Source organism: Drosophila kikkawai, chromosome 3L, assembly GCF_030179895.1.
Source record: "Drosophila kikkawai strain 14028-0561.14 chromosome 3L, DkikHiC1v2, whole genome shotgun sequence".
NCBI lineage: Eukaryota > Metazoa > Arthropoda > Insecta > Diptera > Drosophilidae > Drosophila > Drosophila kikkawai.
The window spans coordinates 21,483,988-21,500,857 of record NC_091730.1 but is presented as its reverse complement, the minus strand read 5'-3'; the positions used below and the strand labels follow the sequence as shown (position 1 = coordinate 21,500,857).

General features: G+C 42.4%; 5 protein-coding genes across 6 annotated transcripts; 3 read left to right on the top strand and 2 right to left on the bottom strand.

Annotated features, from left to right (window-relative positions):
- The first annotated feature begins 1,562 nt into the window (after positions 1-1,562).
- On the top strand, positions 1,563-2,995 carry beg (malonyl-CoA-acyl carrier protein transacylase beg). Its single transcript, XM_017172863.3, has one exon. The coding sequence runs from the start codon at positions 1,743-1,745 to the stop codon at positions 2,877-2,879; it is 1,137 nt and encodes a 378-aa protein (XP_017028352.1). The 5' UTR covers positions 1,563-1,742; the 3' UTR covers positions 2,880-2,995.
- scaf6 (SR-related CTD associated factor 6) lies at positions 2,899-9,564 on the bottom strand. Of its 2 annotated transcripts, XM_017172860.3 has the most exons (13): positions 9,406-9,564; positions 9,096-9,266; positions 8,663-9,030; positions 6,470-6,632; positions 6,174-6,246; positions 5,627-5,701; positions 5,347-5,423; positions 5,082-5,280; positions 4,022-5,023; positions 3,790-3,957; positions 3,390-3,728; positions 3,155-3,326; positions 2,899-3,090 (listed from the first exon to the last, which is right to left on the bottom strand). In XM_017172860.3, exons 1-13 carry the CDS (start codon positions 9,425-9,427, stop codon positions 2,992-2,994), a joined length of 2,928 nt encoding a protein of 975 aa, XP_017028349.1. In that variant the 5' UTR covers positions 9,428-9,564; the 3' UTR covers positions 2,899-2,991. The 2 variants fall into 2 exon arrangements, 1 of the variants encoding a protein (XP_017028349.1); XR_001770838.3 differs by lacking the exons at positions 2,899-3,090; positions 3,155-3,326; positions 3,390-3,728; ... (1 more) ...; positions 4,022-5,023; positions 6,174-6,246 and having other exon boundaries at positions 5,219-5,280.
- Positions 9,565-9,609: 45 nt separating this feature from the next.
- On the top strand, positions 9,610-11,223 carry Papst2 (PAPS transporter 2). The gene is made up of 2 exons (XM_017172862.3): positions 9,610-10,886; positions 10,947-11,223. The coding sequence occupies exons 1-2, from the start codon at positions 9,859-9,861 to the stop codon at positions 11,104-11,106; spliced, it is 1,188 nt and encodes a 395-aa protein (XP_017028351.1). The 5' UTR covers positions 9,610-9,858; the 3' UTR covers positions 11,107-11,223.
- Pop5 (POP5 ribonuclease P/MRP subunit) lies at positions 11,208-11,906 on the bottom strand. The gene is made up of 3 exons (XM_017172864.3): positions 11,775-11,906; positions 11,478-11,715; positions 11,208-11,416 (listed from the first exon to the last, which is right to left on the bottom strand). Exons 1-3 carry the CDS (start codon positions 11,792-11,794, stop codon positions 11,237-11,239), a joined length of 438 nt encoding a protein of 145 aa, XP_017028353.1. The 5' UTR covers positions 11,795-11,906; the 3' UTR covers positions 11,208-11,236.
- A 1,282-nt stretch (positions 11,907-13,188) lies between these two features.
- Positions 13,189-15,379, top strand: TpnC73F (Troponin C at 73F). The gene is made up of 5 exons (XM_017172531.3): positions 13,189-13,326; positions 13,400-13,517; positions 13,584-13,640; positions 14,402-14,653; positions 15,020-15,379. Exons 1-5 carry the CDS (start codon positions 13,315-13,317, stop codon positions 15,046-15,048), a joined length of 468 nt encoding a protein of 155 aa, XP_017028020.1. The 5' UTR covers positions 13,189-13,314; the 3' UTR covers positions 15,049-15,379.
- The last annotated feature ends 1,491 nt before the right edge of the window (positions 15,380-16,870 follow it).

Here is a 16,870-nt window from a genome sequence, read left to right as displayed (position 1 = left end):
CATAAGTTTTCGATCGGATTTATATCCGGGGACTGTGCAGGCCATGGCATTGCATCCACTTTTTCATTAAGAACCCACTCCTTGGCCACCTTGATGGTATGATTAGGGTCACTGTACTGTGGAAATGTCCAAATTAATGGCATATTTTCCTCAGGATACGGCTGCAAGACAGTTTTTAATATTTGGACATAAACATAATGGTCTTTGATCCGACAGATCATATATACGGGACCTAAAACGTTGTATGAAAAGTATACCCATACCATGATTTTTAGGCCACCATGTTTTACTGTCTTCAGCGTATGGTTTGGGTGGTACTTTGTATTTGGAGGTCGACGGACATATTGTCTTGTCCTATTCCACCAAATAAAACCAGTTTGGAGTCATTTGTCCAAAGGATATTACGCCATTTGAATAGTGGCAGTTCAAGTGGCTATTGGCGAACTCCAATCTGGCCTTGATATGCCTTTAACCAAGCAGTGACATTTTCCATGGACTTCGCGAATCTAAAATTTATTCAATAAGTCCCCGGCGAATGGTCCCATGACTGATTCCCATGCCAATTCCCGCTCATATATCCCTAGAGGATGCAAAAGGACGAGCTTTGCTAAAGCGAAGTACGCGTCGAGCCAGTACAATTGTGGTTTTGCGAATCGTACCTCGGTTTTTTTGGGTTCGGTTCATATTTTATGATTTATAAACTATTCTAAAATAACAATTTGAAAGATTTGGAGTCTCTTTACATGTTTTGCCCTTCTTTCTAGGCTAAGTTCTCTGATACCTTTCTCTCATGGAGCAGTGAGGTCCTGCGCCCACTAAAATATTTTTTTTTGCGTTGTAAAGGTGTATTATATAATAAACTATAATAACTACCGTAATTAAACTCATTTTTTACAAAATTAATAGAAATTTCGGCACTTTTTGCGAAAGAAAATTAAATACTGCTATTTCAGTGATCGGCCAAAACGAGCTGCATATGTGAAAAAATATCAATAAAACATAAAAATAGAGCAAATCTAACGGAATTTTTTCTCGATTCTTATCTTTATGTTCCATTTAACAAAAACAATGTGCAATAGATCAGCTTGCAAAAAGGAATATGTACAAAAAAAGGTTTTGAAGTTGTTCCCTCTGTCGCACTGCTATTTCCGTGAACACAGCTGTATAGGGCCAAAAGTGGAGGCTAATAACAAATACCTCCGAGTCATAGTCACTCTTGTTTCTGAGTAACATGAAGATAATTTCGTCATGAATGCAAAATGAGTAAATTAATAGCTTGGCAACATAAATCAAGATTAGGCGACAAAAAGCGTTTTTAGAGTTGTCAGCTTGTTTTATAGTAAGAAATTAGAGTTTTAATATTTGTATTCAGCAAAATCGAACTAAAAAAAGTTGGTAAAACTAAAGTTTAATTGGGTTTGTTTTCGAAATCGAATTTTAAGGTGATCCACCCCAAATGGCAAAATACCAATTATTTTTATATAAGGAAAAAAGAAATTTACATCTGAGACCTAGTTCTCTAGCCATAGCATCCTTTGAACCACTGGTTTTAAAAGTTTAATTTTAAAATAAGAAATTAAATTTCCAACGATCACTAACCGAATCTTGCAAGAGCTACCAAAAGATGGAGCATTTATTGAGTATGAAAGCGCCATCTACGCGGTCATGAAGTGCCAACAGCTGCAACCGTGAAGCTCCGGTCACACTGAGGTAAAAACAACAACAAAAAGAGAAGAGTAAAAATGTTAATTTCCCGGCTATTACGAAAACAACGCATTTCCGGCAACTTAAGCTGGTCCCGTTGGAGCAGCGATGCCGCCAAGGCCACCACCGAGGCTAACCCGCTGGAGGCCAGCGCAGAGAAGCGCCAGCAGCTCATCAGCGAACTGGCGGAGCCGCTGGACCGCAAAAGCCGGCCCGCCATCGATCCCAAGGAGACGAGCATAATACTCTTTCCCGGCCAGGGCACCCAGTATGTGGGCATGGCCAAGGATCTGCTCCGCTTCCCCGGCGCCCGCCGCATCTTCGAGCTGGCCAACGAGGTGCTGAAGTTCGATCTGCTGAAGATCTGCCTGGAGGGACCACGTGAGAAGCTGAATCGCACAGAGCACGCCCAGCTGGCAGTGATGGTGTCCTCGCTGGCGGCGCTGGAGCAGCTGCGCGAGGAGCGGCCCAAGGCCATCGAGACGTGTGTGGCCGCTGCTGGCTTTAGCCTGGGGGAGATCACAGCCCTGGTGTTCGCGGATGCCATACCATTTGACAAGGCGCTGCGCCTAGTGCAGGTGCGGGCCACCGCTATGCAGGCTGCCTGCGACCGGGCAGCCGGAGCCATGGCCATGACGCTGTACGGACCGGACACCAACCTGGGCGAGGCCTGTGCCCGGGCCCAGCAGTGGTGTGTGGACAAAGGCGTGGAGTCGCCCTACTGCGGCATCGCCAACTACATGTATCCGCACTGTAAGGTGGTGGCCGGCAATGTGGAGGCCCTCGAGTTTCTCGAACAGAACGCCAAGGCCCTAAAGATCCGGCGGATGAAGAGACTGGCGGTCAGCGGCGCCTTCCACACTCCCCTCATGCAGAGCGCCGTGGAGCCATTTACCAAGGCGCTGAAATCGGTGCGCCTTCAGGATCCCGTGATCAGGGTTTACTCCAATGTGGATGGGAAGCCGTATCGCAATGCCAAGCACATCCTGACGCAGCTGCCCAAGCAAATCCTGAGGCCCGTCAAGTGGGAGCAAACACTGCACGAGATGTACGAGCGCAAGCAGGGCGCCGACTTCCCGCGCACCTTCGAGTGCGGTCCTGGCAAGGGTCTCGTCCAAGTCCTGGAGAAGGTCAACGCCAAGGCGGCGCAGACGAGCTTCAATGTTACGGCCTAAAGTTGATAATAAAATCCTGTTGTTGCTTTTATAAAAATGTATTTCTCTTTGTGGCTGAGGAAACAAAAAATAAAATAAAACGTGGGAGGAGCTTTTAAACTGCCTCAGATCCTTAACTCTTGTCGTCCCGGGTGCGCATGCGATGTGCAAAGGCAGCGCCCTTGTTCTTGCGGAAGCTCTCAAACGGATCGTGCATGTTGGCCCCCACGCCCTAAGGAGCAGGATTCAGACATTAGGGATGGATTTTTGGTAGTTTTGTGGATGTGTACACTTACCTTGTACATTTCCCGACGATCTCGGACTTCACCACCGGAGATGGGCGTATCTATGCCTTGGTTCTTTGAGCCCAGTCCCGTGCCAGTGCCCGCCCAGCCCATTTTCATGAGCATTTGGTGGCCCTTGTTTGACTCCTCGATGAATTCCTGAGGCTTGGCAAAGTTGCCGCCCCTGAAAAATGAAAGGAAAGTGAATTTAGAACTAAAGGGTTTCCTGGTTCATTTCTTAACTCACAGAAAACTCGGAGGAGTTGGGGATCTGTCGCGCTCTACTCGTCGTAGGGCGTTGTTACCATTGTTCCCTGTGTTGCCCACATTGCTGCGATCGGCACGATTCTCCCGATTATTGTTGGTGTTGCTGTTATTGTTCTCCCGTTCGTGACGCGGCGATCGGTTGCGACCCTTGCGATTGCTGCCACTTCCTCCTCCGCCGCCGCCGGATCTGTTGCGTTGCATCGGTGGCGGTGTCACAGCGCGTTCCATGGATCGAGATCTGGATCGGGAGCGGGAGCGGGAACGTGATCTGTCGCGCGGCGGCGGTGTGTGGGAACGAGAGCGACTACGACTCTTGGATCTAAATTGTAAAATAAAAGTCATAAGATGGAAATGCCGGAAAATATTAAACTTCAACTCACCGATAAACCCTCTTGTTGCTCTTCTTAGGCTTGGGCTTTTCGAGCACAATGGGACTGGGTGAGCGGGACTTCTCCCGTATGCCCTCCTTGATCTCCTCCTCCTTTTGCTTCCGCGCCGCATTCTTCACCTTGTAGTACTCATAGAGACCAAGCTTCTCCCAGCCCTCACTGCAGGAAAATAAAGGAACTTCATTAGTTTCTCTTAGAGATGCGTGTGCTTTCCCCCACTCACTTATCCCTGGGACGATCGTGCGAGGGAGCGGCATAAAAGGCATTCAATGCATTGGTCAACCGCTCGCTTTGTGGCGCCGGAGCTGGCAGTCGTATGTCCGCCGGATCCAGGGGCTTGTAGGTGTAGTCCTCCAGCCGGATTAGGGGCACCATCAGACCCGCGGGCAGGTCGTAGTATGGCGCTGTGGGTATTTGTGGCTCTCCTATTACTACTTGCGACTCGGCAGAGTCTCCTTCTGGCTGCTGGCCATCCTCCGATGAGTGCTGCTGCTGCTGGTCCGGATGCCCGTCCTCGGGTTGATTCGTTATCACCGCCCGAATGGCCGCATTGAGCACATCGAGATCCACTGGCTCACCCGGCTGGCCAGCAGGTCTCAAAGTCTGAGGATAGGCAGCCATGGGCGGCGGCTGTTGCTGCTGCTGCTGCAGTTGGTGAGGACCTGGCTGCGGGTCGTCGGGCTGGCGTTGCTGCAGCTGCATCACCGCCTGAATGGCAGCATTCAGCACACCCAGATCCACAGGTGGCTCATTGTTGGCTCCTCCCTGGCCCTGCTGCATCTGTGGATATGGTCCTTGTGGTTGCTGCTGCTGCTGCATGGGTGGCCCTTGTCCGTGATGGAGCATGGGTCCGGCAAAGCCTGGTGGTGGTTTTGACATGTCCGGAATGAAGAAGTTTGGACCCCTGGGATCTGCAAAGGGGTTGACCGGGTGCTGCTGCTGTTGCTGATGGAAGTTGCCTCCCGGGTAAACATTGTTACCCGCCGCCTGGGGATGCTGAGGGGCTTCGTGTGGCTCTCGGTTCCCCGGCATATTTACTCGGTGAGACATCAACGAGGGTATGTTTTTTCCTCCTCCTCCTCCTGGTCCTCCTTGGTGTGGCAGCATGTGTTGCTGTGACTTTTGGGCCACCATAACCTGCTGCTCCAGCTGCTGGCGCTGCTGCTCCAACTGGGCAATCTGCTGGCTGGCATGTTGGATGAATATCTGATGCTGTTTTTGGTAGCTAAAAAGGAGAAGAAATTTTATGAGTTGTGAAACTCTAAGAGTCCTCCTTAACCCACTTGTCTAGGGTGGCCTTGGTGTTCTGGGTGAACTTGGCGGTTATGTCGGGATGCGTGTTCTGCAGATTGGTTTTGTACTCCTGCATGGATGAGTCCGGCGACTGTAGCTTGGAGATGACGCAGGCATCGAAGAACTTGGCCTTGGACTCCCACAAGGACAGCAGTTTGGCAAGCTTCTGGCGCTGATCATTGCTGGCAACTGTTTGGGATTTGCAAAATGATAAATAACCAAAGATAATGCTTGGAGCAAGGTGATGATACATACTCAAGTCGGCGCTGCAGAACATCGGAATGACGACATTCTCGAGGTTGTTCTTCAAGTCATTGATGTTCTTGCGCATGCTGTAAATACATCGTTGCACTTAGGAAACTGCCACCAAAACCTACCAACGGCAACTGCTAGTCTAAGGTCTTGGTTCGTCAGTCGGGGTTTTCGGTCTGCTCAACAGCCAACCCACAAAGCCAGGCTGCTGCCCGAGGCTCTGTAGGTCAGTGGTCTGACTTTCTATCAACTAAACTTGTTACAATTGACTGAGCAAACTTACCAGTGGTGGAGTATATCATTAACTAAATATATAAGATGCAATTTTTGCTGAAACGTTGAACCATTGACCAAAGCCCTAAAAATAAATTAACAAACGAAAAAAACATATTTTTCTCTAGTTTCTGGTATGCACAACAAAATTCTGCCAAAGGTAATTGTTGTGCCAGAATGATATTTTGTTAGTTCTTTCTCTTTCTCTTTTTTTTTTTTTTTTTTTTTAATTTTTCAGCTGATGATTTTCACTGTGTTTTGTGTAGATTTAAGCTTAGTAAGGGGAATGATGTGTGTGTGTGTGTGTTTGGGTGTGTTTCCCTAGCTATGCTCTAGGTCCCGGATCTGCGGTAACTATTTCATGGATCAAACATCTTTCGAAAACGAATCAACGAATCAATCTCGAGCCTTTCTGGGGAATCGATCATCTCTCGCTCTTGCTTTTCGATATTTCGTTTTTCTTTTGGTTTTGGTTAGTATTTCACTCGTTGAAAGAAAGAAACACAATTGAATTAATATATGTGGAGTATCATTAATTATAAAACTGAGAGTCATACTTCTTTAAAAGATATTGTAAAACGACATTGATTTTTGCGCTGTCGGTTGAATGCTGTAAAATCCAGTTCTTGCCTAAAATTGCAATATCAAACGGGTTACTCATATTGTCATTGTAACTGGCAATTATATTATTAGGTAAATGTACAAATTAATTAAAAGTTTGTATGAATATTTAGTGTGTTGTGTGCTTGGCAAAAGAGGTATTCTCTTGAGATTACGAGTCTATGTATGAACTACGAACAAGCAATAATACTGAGTCCGGCTGGAATCGACCGTCTCAGACTGGCATATTTACCTGCAGAGATACTGTCCTTGGTGCAGGACTCTATGATCGGCTGCAGGACGCCGTCAAAGTCCCTCAGCACTATGCCCTGCTCCCCGGCCAGCTGCTCCAGCTGCGTCGTCTGCGCCCCGGCGATCGCCTCCTCGATCTGTTTCGTCTTCTGGTTCATCAGCGCCTAGAGGTTGGTTTCGGTATCGGTTTCGGTTGTGCGATTTGGTTTCGGATGCGTTGGTGTGGTGCAGATCGGTACGGATCGGTTCGGTCATTGAGCACACAAAGGTATTTTCGTTCATATTCACATTCGCATTAGCGTTCGCGGTTTCGTATTCAAACAAATTTGATTTAAGGATTTGTTTTTTTGATTTTTTATACAGTTTTTTTTTTGTCAGTTGGTATGAAGAGTGGTTTTTGATTTGGTAATTTTTTTTTTGTTTATGTTTCAAAAAATACAATAAAGCAAAAGTTTAATGTAGCATTGTAAATGGTTAATTCAATAGTTAAAATAATAGCAATAAAAGTTTGTCGATTGGTAATGCTGAAAGTACACTTTAAGGTATCTTCTTATCCACATTCAGAGATCAAGGGGACTGAGAGGACCGAAAGGGGCCAGAGAAGGGGCGTAATCATACTAGAAAGCGAGCAGAAGTCACTCTTTGGCAAATAAACTGAGGTTCATGGCAGATGAGAGACCTAATTATTCTTTTTTCCATTTTAAAATAGTCGTGAAATGCCATAAAAATTTGATATCTGCAGCTCTTTTGAAGTGAATACACTACAACTTCTGTAGCATTAAATCGAATCTCAAGGTAAAAGTATTGTAAACATTGCAAAATAGATAATTAGGGAACGCTTTCGATTTCCATTTTATTATTTGCTTATTTTCTGGCTTTCAACGTGCAACGTGAAACGGTCTTAACCAAATCGCTCATTACTTGTTTTTGTTATTGAAAAAGCGTAACAAGCTCGGCTTAACTGGGGTCATTGAACCAAGGACAAAACAAATGGTAACAAAGTGTTCTGTTCAGCCACAGAGCAAGCTCTTTTTTGGTTACATTCCACAGAAATTTTAATTAAGTTTTGTCTTTGTTTTATGGAAATGTTTGTAAAATACTCAAACAAAAATGTATAATCAACTAGAAGTCTTAAAAGGGGATGACCCATGTGAAAAATATTGAACAATTTTTCGGAAGGCTAAGCGATTTGAATTTTTTAACTGTTATTAAGTAAAGTATTAAAAAAAAATTTTTTGTTAAGTTAAAATATTTTCAAAATTCTGATAATGGATGTCGAAGTACTAAAAAAAGGGTATTTCCATGGTAATCAAGATTTTGGCGAACTGGGCGAGTCGATTTCAGAAATTTGAATAGCATTATGATCTAAATAAATGCGGACATCGCAAGAAATATGAAATTTTTAAAAAGGATTTTTTTTTTTAAATAAAAATTTAAAGCCAATTAGACATTTAATTTCAAAGAACTTGCTTTTTTTTTTTGTCTTTTTTGTAGTATACAAAAATATATACTTGAGTTATCCAAAGTTCCTAGTTCATGGGATGTCCGTTTCGAGAAAAACGCGAAGGAATCATTGTAGAAGTAAGCTACTTCGAAGAGCATTTCTTGTCAGTGATGTAACTTTGTAAAGACATCGAATATAGAAAATTTCTTTTAAGTAAATATAGTACATAAGTTAAGAAAGCGACTTATGAAAAGACAAAAAAAAATTTATATTTTGTTAAACCGTCAAATGGGTCCATTTTTCTAAGAAATATATTCATAATAACTAATACGATATTCCTCGAATTATAATATTTGAAATTCGAAGTTGAAAAATGGTTTAGGTTCTCCTTATATACAATATAAGGGAATTTAATTAAGGTGGGACAATCAACAGGGTTGTTAAAACTTTTGCATCGAGAGAAAGAAACGATTCAAGGGGCAGTTTCAGTAACATTTCTCAATGTTGCTTTCGTTAAATCAGGAAATTTCAAGTGAAATTCGAGATGGTAGTATTGCAGATACTTAATTGAAGAATGTGCACCCAAGTTTTTACAAGATTATTTCAAGTCAAGAAATTATAAAGACAGTAAAAAATAAAGACAATACAGGGGGCTTTCCTTCAAACACTCGAGCTGCTCTCTAATCCCTCAGAAAAATGCTTGCAAGAATATGTAGAGTAGACCGTTGATGGTTATCTGTGTCAAATTACCGTGTGTTGTGCGGAGAGATTCGCTTCGGATTGCTTGATTTGTTCCCGCAGCGTCTTCTGTTGCAGCTTAATGGCATCCAATTGGGAGGTTAGGTTCATGACCATGGCATTTCCATTGGCTTGCTGCTGCTGCTGGTTATTTGGCGGTCCACCTTGGCCCGAGTTTGGTGGCCACATGTGCTGGGATTGCTGCTGTTGGTGCTGCTGCATGTTGTCTTGTGCGTTCTCTGGCGGGTGTTGCTGGTGGTTGAGTGGCGGATAGTGGCCAGGCGGCTGGGATTGCTGCATGGGCGGAGGATGTTGCATGTAGTGGCCGCCGCCTTGGGTGCCCGGCGGCATTTGTTGAGGAATGCCCTGCTGCTTTAGCACTGGAAGGAGCGAGTATATTAATGGGTAATCAATAGATTCCTTCGGCCTGGCTTCAGCCACTCACGCGTTTGCTCCGCTGCCACCCGGAATTGATAGTAGCTGGCATACTCGCCGCCGTACAGGAACTCGAACTTGGGATTGTTCTGCTGCTTCTGCTTCGTTATGGCCTCGAATTCAGGCCCGTTCCGGGCCACAAACTCCGCCAGCTTGTCGATAATATTGCGTAAACTGGCATCTGCAAAAAAAAGCGAAAATTTTGCATAAAATGTGAGCAGCATATCGTTTGAGCGTGTGTGTGCGTGTTCTGGGGGCGCAGTGCACTCCGCTCGGCGGAGAAAAAATTGTTAATCGGGCTTTTCCTGGCCGCCACTCACCTCTCGGCGGCTGCACGTCCATTGCGCTGCTGTTTTTACAAACTTTTACTTTGTAATTTCACTTAAAACATTACTTTTAACACTTTTTCAGCGGCACTTTTTATCCTCTATTCTTTTTCTTCTTATTTTGTAATGTGACCAGAGCGCAAATGCTGGAAAATGCCCAGTGCAACGCCAAGTGCCTAAAGCTTCATCGACGGCGGTCACACTATCCACAATTGTAGTTTTTTCGAGGTAAACAAACGAAGAAAACATATATTTATAGCCAGCCCGTCGCTCGATTGAACGCAAACTCCTCGGCAGCGGGTAATTGATGTGGCACCCTGCCAGCGGCATGACAAGTCAATCCTGCACACCGATCATCCCTCGCACTGCGGCGTGGCATTAATTTACGCGGCGCCCGCCGTCATATAACTTTGTGATAATCAGCTACTAATACATTCACCACATACGATGGGCAGCAGAATGGCTGAGAATGCCGGAAGCAGTGTTATCAGCATTAATGGAGCCGCTGGCCAGGCGACGGCAGGAGCCTCCCCGCAACCGCAGCGGAAATCCTCGTCTGCAGAGTCGCCGCCGGAGCTGCGCATTCTGTGCTTCGACCTCACCTTCTACAACCGCACTACCCAGTTTCTGCTGAGCTGTGCCGGCGTCTTCATCCTGTACATCCTATACGGCTACCTGCAGGAGCTGATCTTCACGGTGGAGGGATTCAAGCCGTACGGCTGGTTCCTCACCCTCGTCCAGTTCGGCTATTACATCGGCTTTGGGCTGGTGGAGCGTCGCCTCGAGGGATATCGGGTGAGCGGAGGATCCTTCTGGAGCATTGAGCCGGAGCCACGTTGCATTCCCATGAAGACGTACCTTGTCCTGGCCGCCCTGACGCTGGGCACCATGGGCCTGTCCAACTCCAGCTTGGGCTACCTGAACTACCCCACGCAGGTGATCTTCAAGTGCTGCAAGCTGATTCCCGTCCTGGTGGGCAGCATCCTCATCCAGGGCAAGCGCTACGGAGTGCTGGATTTTGCGGCAGCCACCTGCATGTGCATCGGTTTAGCTTGGTTTACGCTAGCCGACTCCCAGATGACGCCGAACTTTAATCTGCTGGGCGTGGCCATGATATCGGGCGCCCTGCTCTGCGACGCCGCCATTGGGAATGTCCAGGAGAAAGCCATGCGGGAGTTCAAGGCGCCCAGCAGCGAGGTGGTCTTCTACTCGTACGGCCTGGGCTTCGTTTATCTCTTTGTGATCATGCTGGTTACCGGCAACTTCTTCAGCGGATTCGCCTTCTGCCTGGAGCACCCCCTGGAAACCTTTGGCTACGGCTTCTTGTTCAGTCTCTCTGGCTATCTGGGCATCCAGTTTGTGCTCGCTTTGGTGCGGAGTAGTGGCGCTCCCATAGCGGCCACAGTGACCACCGCTCGCAAGGCTGTGACCATTGCCTTCTCCTTCATCCTCTTCAGCAAGCCCTTCACTGTGCAGTAAGTATTCCCAACATAAACTATGATGATCTGTGATCTAACTCTTGTTTCTCCCCTTAGATATCTGTGGTCCGGCCTGATAGTTGTATTGGGCATCTACCTGAACGTGTGTAGCAAGAAGAACAAACTGACGTTTGCGGACATCCGGCAGAGATTAAAACAGTTCGCCAATTCCAGGATCGCACGGACTCCGAGTCGCAAATTCCTCATCGAAGTTTAGTTTGAATACCAAAAATAAGTTCCACCTTTTAGTCGAATTTGGACACCGGTTTTCTACAAGAAAGCTATGTACTATATTTACTTAATTATACGCTATGCTAATCTTTTGTAGCCTCCACTTGGTCGTGTTCTTATCTGTCCATGTCGAACTCCATCACGCGCTTGAAGAGGTCCTGCCGTTCCTTGGCGGACGTCAACTGTCCCATTTCGCGGTCCAGGAACTTTTTCTGATGCTTGATGATGAACTTGTTGCATTGTATAATGGTGGCGCCGATGTAGAGAGTCCTAAACTTGGCCCGGACGTCTCCTATCTGGGAAAGATCGAGGGGTTTCGTTGAACTGTTCAGAAAAAAAGATTCGTTTCTGCCTTACCAATGTGATTAGAGGCAATATGCTGGACACGAAACGGTGACCAGCATGCATGCACCTTATAATGGCTATCTTAGTCCTCTCATTGATGTACTTCACCCTGAATCCCTGCTCGATCATTCCTAGTCCGTAGACTCCATAGTACTTTTCAATGTTTCGCAGCAGGCATTTTGTCAGCGTGTTATCGTTGAGATACAACACCTTTGTGGGTGCGTAGGGCACTATCTGCACCGCAATATATCTAGTTTTTCGATTTTGTTGTTATTATTGTTAGTTTAATTCAAGTTTTTCTGTGTTTACCTGTTTTTTATGCGAACCATGCTGTGTTGATGTTGAAAACACTCACGCGTTATGGAATTCTAGGCATTAAGCTGTAGAAAATATCTGGTCACACTCTTTGTTTACGTTGATAGTATAACCGCGAAACTGGATTTCAATTATTTCCGCTAGATGGCGCTGAAAACAGACTATGAAGCACTTTAAAATAAAATTAAATTAAATTCAAGACATCCAATTAACGAGTTCGATACATTTAAGAACTGAACTGAACTTTATAATATAAATTAAAGAGCCATTATATTTAATACTCAATATTTTCTAGCGCAGTGCTTTGAGGTATGCCAGTATTTCTTCATGGTACGTTTAATTTGTAATTAAAAAAGAACCCAAATAACATTCCATTTAAAGAAGGAATACTAACTAAATTAAAATGTATAACTACCTTAAACTGGTGTAAGCTTTTAGAGATTAATATTATGATCCTTAAACTACTTTAAGTTATAAATTTCCAAATGCCAAAAATAACAATTTGCAAACTAAGTAGTAGATTTACGTCTCTAATAAATTATTAAAATGCTCATTTATGAGTTCTCACGTACGCTAAATTATAGTTAATAATTAGGTATTATTATTAGGTCAACACTTAAATTTTCCGAGAATTTTAAGTTCGAATTATGGCCAATTTATGTCAGTTGTCAAAATATTTTATATACATGTATAATATATTTTAAAAATTGGTAAACACTTTAAGATATTCTCGCCAAAAAGCCCTGCCAAAAAATAAGAGAAAATAAATTTAATTTCATGCAGTTGGTTTTTCCTTTGCAATTATTCTTTATTTAATTTATTTTTTTGTTGGTGCCAAAACTCAGTATGCACTCATTATTTTTTTAAGCAATAATATGTGTCATAAAGACAATGCAGTGCCAACCCACCCGAAAGTAGGTACCTCCCACCTGCTATACCCTGGAGTTCAGGGCAATCACTGCACGCATTCACGCCTCGCACCATTGGCGAATTCTCCAAGTCGCGTCTCGTTGTGGTGCATCTGGTGGCAGGTATACTATGTATATCGGAGTGTATATATAGTATATATTGTTTATATGCGCAACGCATCGCATTATAGCTGGCCAGGCGGCTATAGCACACATGCAGCTTCCATCCCGACCCACCCATCCCATCACATCTCTCGCTGGCCATGGAAAACCACTATACGGCTCGTATTCAGTCTCCGGCTGTGAGTGCGGCGGGATCCGTGCTCCTCGTCGTTTTATTTTCGCTTTTTCCGATAGCACATTTACAGTTTTTTCTAAAAAACAATAAAATTCAGGCAGCGACGTGGAAAAGCGCTACAAATACACACAAACACTCCGTGCGATCTTGTTCGTGTTTCCGATTCTCCTCTGTGCTTTTTGTTTTGTGTGCGTGGCAAGTTCAGCGATGTTGGTCTATATTTTGGAAAACGCATCCGCGCAGCCTCGTAGTTGGCACGAATATTCCGTGGCGATCGGTTCGAGAGATATCAGTGATCAGTCAGACTTGAAACCAAACCAGCAGCAACATGAGCAGCGTCGTAAGCACTCAACATTCAGGCTCTCCAGTTCCGCAAGGATTACTAAAAGGATTTATTTTTATTTTCGCCAAAGGATGAAGATCTTACCCCCGAGCAGATTGCCGTTCTGCAGAAGGCCTTCAACAGCTTCGATCACCAGAAGACTGGCAGTATCCCCACCGAGATGGTGGCCGATATCCTGCGCCTGATGGGTGAGTGCCTTGCCTTGAGTCCTGAATTGGGATTGTAGAGGGTACTAATGCTGGTTTTAATTGTAGGTCAGCCCTTCGACAAGAAGATCCTGGAGGAACTGATCGAGGAGGTCGATGAGGACAGTAAGTACAAGTTCAGCCTATAGATAGATCCCTTTATATATTTACATATATAGCGTCGAAATTGAGTCATTGACATTATTTTAAATGATTGAATTTTTCGCATAAAAATAGACCCAGTTCAATATTCGAACATTAAAATTCTTTTTGGTGAAAAGGAAAAGCCAATTAAAATAATGAGTTTAGAAAATTTTAATTAATGTTTCAGTGAAAAATATAATCATTATAATTTTTTATTATATAGATGATAAAAATAGAGCAACATTTTGAATTATGGATAGGCAAATAAATCATAATACGTATAGAGCTTTCAGTAGAAAGAACTGGAATAATGAGAAGAATTTTCCGAAAATAATATCAAATAACATAAGGAAATATTAAAAAATGTAGATCAATTATTAAAACACTGAAATAATATATATATATTAAAATATATATTAAAATAATATATATATTAAAAGCTAGAAGAATTTTCTTTACATTTAGGAGCAGTATGTTCTAAGACTTGTTCTAAAAAATCATTTTAAAAAGCTTACAAAGGCTTTTAATATTAATTAAATGAATTTTTTATGATTAAACCTTGAAGTTTATGACTATTTATAATGATTATTATTACACTAAACCAAGCATGATTCACTATCCACTGATGAGCGCAACTTTCTAGCTGTCAGTGATTTATGATCATCAGAGTCTCGGGCCCCGATCATTAGTCCGTAATATGTATATACGCCTTAGCTAAGTATATATATTGATAATCTTTCCAGAGTCCGGTCGCCTGGAGTTCGGTGAATTCGTGCAGCTGGCTGCCAAGTTCATCGTGGAGGAGGACGCCGAGGCCATGCAGAAGGAGCTACGCGAGGCTTTCCGTCTGTACGACAAACAGGGCAATGGTTTCATTCCCACCACCTGCCTCAAGGAGATCCTGAAGGAGCTGGACGACCAGCTGACCGAGCAGGAGCTGGACATCATGATCGAGGAGATCGATTCTGATGGTTCCGGTACAGTGGATTTCGATGGTGAGTCTTTCGATATAGTATTTTATTTTCATTCATTCTAGTGGCTTGCTATGCCGCCCACGCCATGCGTATAGTGATCATAAATCTGGTGATCTTGGGATACTGAAATCGCTCGATTATGACAACTTGATCAGTGCTCTCATGGAGCATATCGGTGGCTATTTTTAGTCTGCGACACAGGCCCACACTCGATTCGTTTTCCACGCATTTTCATTCTGAGGCTTCGGCATCGGGCATCGGCATTTTCCATATGAAAACATTTCTCTTGCTTCGTGTTTATGGAATATTTATTTATAAATATGCATACAGCGGTTGCTTTGGGCTTCTGGCATCGGTTTAATGTCTGTCGTTTTGTTTAATTTACAGAATTCATGGAGATGATGACCGGCGAGTAAATAAACGCACTGCGTCTGCCACCCACAAGCCACCACCTCCCACAACACACAAGCACACACGCGCACACCTGTTGGACGACGGACACTCATACACACACCACATACACAAACACATACACATGCACGTTTGTTTGCTCCCCATATTTGCACACTTGTTTCACTTTTTATTTGCATTTTCCCCACGGGAGCAAACAAATCCACGTACTTCAGTTTGACAATGCCAAACACAAGTAGAAATAGAACTTTTTGTACTACTTTTTATACTAAAAGAGCAACGGAATACTGTGTATGCGAAAAAATAAATGTTATACCATAACAACCAAAAAAACAATCTCGAAATATTTTCCCTACTCATTTTCAGTTTGCTTTGGGATTAGGTTTTGGCGCCCAGTAAACACGTCTATATCATAAATTTCATTTTCATTATGAGTGTAAACAGGAGTGCATCATTTTTATTCATTAAAAACACTATTTGTGAGGATTTTATGGTTATAAATTTATCTATACAATAATTTCCTTTAAAAATGCCTTGTCATTCGGCTTTAACAAAAATGAACGTTTGACAAATATTAGCTGCTGGGTCAAAACCAAAACAAAAACAAATTTAAAAATAAATGAGCAGAGGCAATTAGTCGCAAGTCTTTTTTCTCGGTTTTTATTTTTTTGTTTTCCTTTTGACAAATTGACATTTTCAGTTATTTTCTTGTTGGATTACATTTTTCACTTATTTCGGATTTAGGTGAATTTCAGGAATAAATAGAAATATTATGGGGGCATTAGTATAATTTTTTGAAAACAAAAATAACAGAATTTTCTTTGCCATTTTCTTATTTTGGAGTGTGGTTTTTATCTGTAATTTTTAGTTCGAAGTTAGCAGTGCTAAGTTATTAATTTTTAATTTTTAAATTCAATGTACTGGTTTGTTTCTCAAAATAAAAACACTTTCCGACTTGAAATGTAAGATTTTTTTTAATCGATTTGCAATTCAATTAAAAATTGCAAGGGTATACAGACTTCGGTTTTCCCGAAAGATTTGCTTTTGAAGGATTTATTGTCTCTTTAAATGGATTGTTGAAATTATTGATAGATATTTAAACTATTTATGAAGTGTGTCTTAGACTTGCTCTTGGCACGTTTTCTTGATTATTTGTTTTTCTTTAGTCTTGGTTTTCATTCAAGAGTCTTTGTTCTGTGGTTTTGTTGTTATGACATTAAATATTATATCAGCTTAAAATCATCTTTGTGAAGCTTAAAATGCTGAACATTAATCCATGTTTATTTTTTAGTTGTTGATTAATAAAATGTATTTTTAATTTTGGTTTATCATATGTTTTAATTTATTTTAAGAATATTTTAAAATTATTGAGAGCTTTAAGATAAATGTTAGCTACAAGTTGACCTTTACTTTATATGAAATAATAAATTCTTATAATTTCTATATTTTCCTACTTTATGAGATCGTGTTGTACAGCTTTTATTTATTTAAAATATTAATATTAAGCTAAGAAAAGGTTATCTTTAAACTTTAATTTCACATTTTGTACCTTAAATATAAGCTTAATTTATGTTTTATGTCATGACTAATACAAGGTATTTTTAGCGTTCAAGTTAATCATTTTTTTGTTCTATTTTTAATATATTTTTAAGCTAATCTTAAACTGAAGCATAGTAATAAATTCATTTGTTTTTGTACTCATAAATTATAAATATAATTCATTTTCTTTTTTTCTTACACTTTTAATAGATTTCCTTCGCAATAAATAATATTATTCCATCTGCAAATTCAACTATAAAATAAATTAAACTCTAATTGCTGCCCAAA